Source organism: Loxodonta africana, chromosome 7 (assembly GCF_030014295.1).
Source record: "Loxodonta africana isolate mLoxAfr1 chromosome 7, mLoxAfr1.hap2, whole genome shotgun sequence".
Lineage (NCBI taxonomy): Eukaryota > Metazoa > Chordata > Mammalia > Proboscidea > Elephantidae > Loxodonta > Loxodonta africana.
Window position 1 is genome coordinate 82,191,390 of NC_087348.1, and position 6,447 is coordinate 82,197,836.

At 37.1% G+C, this 6,447-nt stretch overlaps 1 protein-coding gene across 1 annotated transcript; it reads right to left on the reverse strand.

The window, feature by feature from the left end:
- Positions 1–4,319: 4,319 nt before the first annotated feature.
- Positions 4,320–5,270, reverse strand: LOC100665269 (olfactory receptor 52B2-like). Its single transcript, XM_003421518.3, has one exon. The coding sequence runs from the start codon at positions 5,268–5,270 to the stop codon at positions 4,320–4,322; it is 951 nt and encodes a 316-aa protein (XP_003421566.2).
- Between the last annotated feature and the right edge of the window lie 1,177 nt (positions 5,271–6,447).

The window sequence follows — 6,447 nt, forward strand, 5'->3', positions numbered from 1 at the left end:
AGGTTTAGCATGTATCAGTACTTCCTTCCTTTTAAAAATTATTATTAGTATTTTATTTTATTCTGGTGAAATATATAACTTTATTTGGCTTTATGGCTGAATAATATTCCATTGTAAGGATATACCACATTTTATTTATTCATCAGTTAGTGAATATTTGAGTAATCTCCACCTTTGGGTTTTCTGAATAGTGCTTCTATGGACATTCATGTACAAGTTTTTGTTTGAGCATATGCTTTTAATTATCTTAAGCATGTATCTTGGAAAACCCTGGTGGTGCAGTGATTAAGAGCTTGGCTGTAACCAAAAGGTTGGCAGTTCGAATCCACCAGCCGCTCCTTGGAAACCCTATGGGGCAGTTCTACTCTGTCCTATAGGGTCACTGTGAGTTGGAATAGATTCAATCAGCAACAGGTTTTTTTGGTTTATGGTAACTCCCAAGTTTAACTCTTTGAGGAACTACCAAACTCTTTTTCCAAGCAGCTGCATCGTTTTACATTTCCACCAACAATATATGAGAGCTCCAGTTTCTCCACATATACCCCAACATTTGTTAATGTCATCTTTTTGATTATAGCCATCCTAGTGGGTGTGATGTGGTTATCATTCCGGTTTTGATTTGAAATTCTTTAAAGGCTGATGATGTTAAGCATCTTTTCAGGCACTTATTTGTCATTCATATATCTTATTTGAAAAAATATCTATTCAGATCATTGGTAATTTTTTAAAATGGTTTGTCATTTTATTTATTATGTATATATAATAAATCTCAGATACAAGTCCCTTATCATTTATATGATATGCAAATATTTTCTCCCATTCTGTGGGTTGTCCAGTTTCTTTTTCATGTCCTTTGAAGCACAAAGTTTTTGATTTTGATGAAGTCCGGCTTATTTTTTCTTTGGTTGCTTGTGCTTTAGATGTTGTATCTAAGAGACCATTGACTAATCCATAGTCATGGATATTTATACCTCTTTTTTTTTTTTTTTTTCTAAGAGTTTTACAGCTTTAGCTCTTTGGGAAAAAAAAAAAAATGAAACAAAAAACTATGAACCCTGAGTCACACTCTAGGTAGATATGGTGCAGCTTCCAAATCTGGAAAAGTAACATGTACCTATTCCTAGTAGTCACTGGGAATTGAACCCTTTCTAGGGGAGTCCCTCTAGGTTTCAGAGCCCTCACCTTTCAGATCCTCCCCAACCTCTGAGAAAACCAACAAGAGAGAAAAGGTGTAATATAACATGTGAATCATCTCTTCATTAAAAGTGTAAAAGAACTTGCTCGTGAAAACATCTAGATCCTTATTTATAGCATTTGATATTTTTAAAATTCTCCTTTCTTGATTATTTGGTCACTTAAAAGTTCATAAATCTGTTGATTTTTTAATTTAAAGATAAGATACGTATTTTGCTTAAAATTCTAAATATACTAGCATATATTTACATACAGCATCTTTGTAAACATTTCCCTTTAATGCATATTACTATGTAACTTTTATTATTTCTAATTTTATTTTTATATTTCCAAATTTTTCTTGATGAGAATTTACAAATATTTCCAAATGATAAATTCAAAAGTCACTTTCCAAAATGACGTATTGTTTGTTTCTTTTTATTCAGCCGTCTGCTCCCTTGCCTTTCCTTGTATATTCTATTTTTCTATTGTTTTTGGAAAATCTAAGTATTTATTTACCTATACTTTTGCTGCCTTATTGTTATTATTTTAAAGGTGGTTTTCAACTTGATTTTATTAATTCAACAAATCTTTATATCTCTTAGACTTGACCCAATCCATGGTCTTTTCAGTTTCCTCATATGCATGTGAAAGCCAGACAAAGAAAAAGGAAAGTATAAGGGAATTGATGCATTCGAGCTGTGGAGTTGGTAAGGATTATTGAATATGCTATGGACTGCCAAAAGAACGAACAAACCAGTCTTGGAAAAAATACAACCAGAATGCTCCTTAGAAGTGAGGATGGCAAGACTGACTAGCTTACTTTGGACACATTTTCAGGAAAGGCCAATTGCTAGAGTAGAACATCGTGTTTCGCAGAGGGTCAGGGAAAACATGGGAATCCCTCAGTGAGAAAGATTGGCACGATAGTGACAACATGGACTCAAACATACCAATGGTCATGAAGATGGCACAGGACCGGGCATATTTCACTTTGTAATACATCAGGTCGCATTCAGACCACAACAAACAAGAACATGCACAAATCACTGTACTAAGATTAAAAAAAGAGATGTTTACATCAATAAACTTTAACTCTCTTAATTTGCTTCTGAATTTTCAAATGTATTGTCCTACTATCTTAGGTTTTTGTTTTGTTTTGCTTTGCTTTTATATGTGAAAGAAAAACAACTAGACCATTTTTTTCATAAGCCTTTATTTACTAAAAAATGCCAGGCATAAAAAGGCTTGGAAGGATAATTCTTACATAGGAAAAGGGCAAAGAAAAAAAAATTTTTTTTTTTCAGAGGCTTTAGCAGGAGAGGATTCAGTGGAAGTGTAGCTACTTTTGGGAATAGCTGGTCACAGGTAGTTTTCTGAAGAAGCCCATTTACAAAATATTTGGAGTCAGCATGTGTTGGGTTTTAAATATTCATCTTTATAAATTTTATTCTGCACGCACACACAAAGTATTTCTGATCAGAGAAAGATTATCATTATTCACTTAAAAAGCAAATAATAACCCGTAGTTCCTTATGCCCAGTTCTTTTCCCTGGGACAAAGTGATGAAGTTCAGGTCAAATATCCTATGCATACAAAATTTGCATCATAGGCAGGGAACGGAGAAAAACGTATTTTCCCTGCTTATAAAACTCAGAGACTGTTCCCCTCCCCTCTCCCTTCTGAAAACATTTCCTTGGAGACTAATGGGAAGTAAAGCTCTCCAGGGAAAAGATAAGACCATTGTCACCAGCTTTACAAGCCAGACCTGTCTCCATACTTCTGAGTAAGGTAAATCTCTCAGGAATTCTCTCACTATCTGTAAAGTTCTACATTAAGTTCTTAAGTCTTGCTCTTAGCCCAGGATCCCAGGTTTTCAGAACAATTTATCCAGAAAGCTCCAACTCAGGAGAAACACAAAAAATATTTTCTCTATACCCCACAATATGCCAGAAATCTAAGCACAAAGCTGAAGAGGAGGTTCCATGATTATAAAGCAAGGTAAAATAAACTTGAAAATGCCCATAGGGGATTCTGCAAAGAATGGAAAAGGAAAGAGCCTTTATTTAGCAGCTCACACTGCCATTCTGGCCTTGCCTGGGATGTGGCAGTGCAGGTGGAGCCCCTAATCATTATCTGAACTCCTCAACCTGATCCAAAAGAGGACACCATCATCCAATAAAGGAGAATTGTGAGAAGCCCCTTCACTGTAGCTAAGTTACCCCTGGTGAAAATAGAAAAGAAGAGGGAGATAGGAAGACTTTGCTAAAGACAAAGGACAAGGTTTTTGCTTTGTTTTGCTTTTAACACTTGACCATAAAGGAGCATAAAGACATTATTGACAAAGACACAACCCATTTGCATAGGATTTTGTTTTCCAATGTGCTTTCACATTCATTTTCCCATTGGATCTTTGCATAGCAACCCTGTGAGATGGATGTTAAAGTGTCTAAAAAGGGGGGTGGTCAACAAAAATCTGAGAGGGTTGCATAAGACATACAGCATCCAGGGCAGCTGATATCTCCAGGCTACTTAACTTGATTATCATATATCCTTGTTTTTCCCAAATCATGTACTGGTAGCTCTATAATATCATTTCATATGTATAAATGGAACTAGCTAGTAGCATCATAGATTCCTGTTTGTATTACAAGATTGCTAAGGGTCTTCTTTTGGGAACAGAATGAAGTTAGATAGAAATGGAAGCTTCTCCCTTTCCCCTATTTGCTATATAGAAGTTACACAATTTTGGTGTTCAGTGCTTCTAGTATGTATTCGTTATAGCTGTTGGGGAGGGTAAATAAAGATCTGAAATTTAAGTTGTAGAGGAAGGAGAAGTGTTTTATATATTGATTACATTTTTGTTTGATAGAAATAAAGGTACTACTTTGTCATTAAATACTGAAGAGCCCTATAGACATTTAAAATAGTAGTTTTTATATCTGTGAATACCCACATTTTCATGAACTTATTTATATTTAAAATACGGGACTCATACACAGTTTGGGACATCCCTATTTCACAAGAAAAGACTCAGTTCTATAGCAAGTAGGGTCTCTCTTAAATGGCAACTTATCTTTCCTCTTACCTTCTAACAGGACCCACCCTCTTTTCCTACAATAAACTGCAGCAAGATCCAGTCATCCTCAGCAACACTTCCCTTTTGGAGAAAACACAAGGGCCACTCGTTCACGAATTTGTTTTGTCTTTACTCCATAGATAATTGGATTCATCATGGGAGGGACAAGAACATAGAGATTGGCCAGAAGGATGTGGACGTGCTTGGGGATTTTTCGGCCAAAGCGCTGAGCAATGACAGTGAAAATCCCTGGCAGGTAGAACATGAGGATGACACAGACATGGGAACCACAGGTGCTGAGTGCTTTCATCCTAGCATCATGAGACGGCAGCCTGAAGACCGTCTGGAGAATGAGCCTATAGGATATGACTATCGTCACCATATCTAGTATAACACTGAGTAGTGGCACAGAGATTCCATACCAGATATTGATGGTGATATCAGCACAAGCCAGCTTTGCCAATGCCATGTGTTCACAGAATGTGTGGGCAATGATGTTTGTGTGGCAGAAGGGCAGACGTTTCACAAGGAAGACAATGGGGAAGACAGTTGCAAAACTCCTGAACACCATAGCACCCCCTATTTTGCCAATGACACTATGACTAAGAATTGTGGTATACCTCAGTGGGTAGCAGATGGCCACAAAGCGGTCAAAGGCCATGGCCAAAAGAATGCCTGACTCCACCACAAAGGCAAAATGCATAAAGAAGAGCTGGGTGACACAGCCACCAAAAGAGATGACTACATCATCGAACCAGAAGATGCTCAGGGCTTTGGGTACTGTGGATGTGGATAGAATCAGATCCCAAAACGCCAGCATGGAGAGGAAGAGGAACATGGGCTCACGAAGACTGCGTTCCACTGCCACCACCCAGATCAGGATACCATTCCCTGACACAGCCACCAGGTACATCAGGCAAAAGGGGATGGAGATCCACAGGTGCAGCTCCTTCAGGCCAGGGACGCCAATCAGGGCAAACATATCATAATTGACCGTAGAATAGTTGGGAGCAGACATACCAGCATTATGGTCTCAAACATTCATCACTTTTCTGCAAAAGGAGAAAGAAAGTGAGAGAACTATCCTGTCACAACCAGACAGCATATACTTACTGACTTCAATGGGCTCAGGCATCTGCAGGGTAAATTCTCAGTTAATGAGTTCTCACCTACTCAGTGTTCTTAGTTATGAACCTCAATATGGTCGGTGTTCTGCCTTGAAGAGAAAGATCCTAAAGATTCAAAGTGGGTTCAAAGAATTTTTAAAGACACTTCAAGGAAAATCCTGAAGCTGGCACTATTTCCTTACACAATTGTCTTAAGCTTAAAATTATTGCAATGCAGGAACAGTAAAATATTTAATAATCAATTGTATTATCTGACTAAACATTTTAAGACAGGAAAGAAACTAATGAATTTTTATAGATTATATAAAAAAGAACAGAAGGAAATTTTTTTCTGTCCTTGATCTTAGCAAAAAGGCCAAGAAGGAATAAAACAAATTATTTTCTTATTGAAACAGTTAAATAACAATTATATCATCTAGCACACATATTTATCTAATCTACAAGCATCTGTCGATCTCCTACAATGTGAGTAGAGAAATCAAAATGAGCATAAAAGGGAAAAAGGAGTTCAGAAGCCTTTAAAATAGAAATCCTCTGTTTAGGTTTTAAAATCTATGTGAACCACAGCGTTAACATAGGTGTCTTTCTGCTTATCTATTTAACAAACTATTTTCCATCAGTTATAGATAATTTTAGTTTTTCAGTTTCAATAGTAAAATATTTTATTAAATTATTAAGTACTGAGTTGATTCCAACTCATAGTGACCCCACATTGACAAAGTAGAACTGCCCACAGGGCTTTCTTGGCTATAATCTTTATAAGCAACTGGGTGCATTCAAACTACCTGACCAAGCACTTAACCACTGCACCACCAAACCCAAACCTACTGCCGTGGAGTTGATTCCAACTCATAGTGACCCTACAGGACAGAGTAGAACTGCCCCACAGGGTTTCCAAAGCTGTAAATCTTTATGGACGCAAACTGCCATATCTTTCTCCCACAGAGTGGCTGGTGAGTTGGAACTGTGGACCTTAAGATTAGCAGAGGAGCTCTATTAACCACTGCTCCACATGGGCTCCTTAAATTTAAATCTAGCATCAGATGAGTACTTTCCTTGAAATTCAGG

What these genes read in the sequence shown, in the direction of transcription:
- LOC100665269 (XM_003421518.3), bottom strand. Translation starts at nt 5,270, where the DNA reads ATGTCTGCTCCCAACTATTCTACGGTCAATTATGATATGTTTGCCCTG.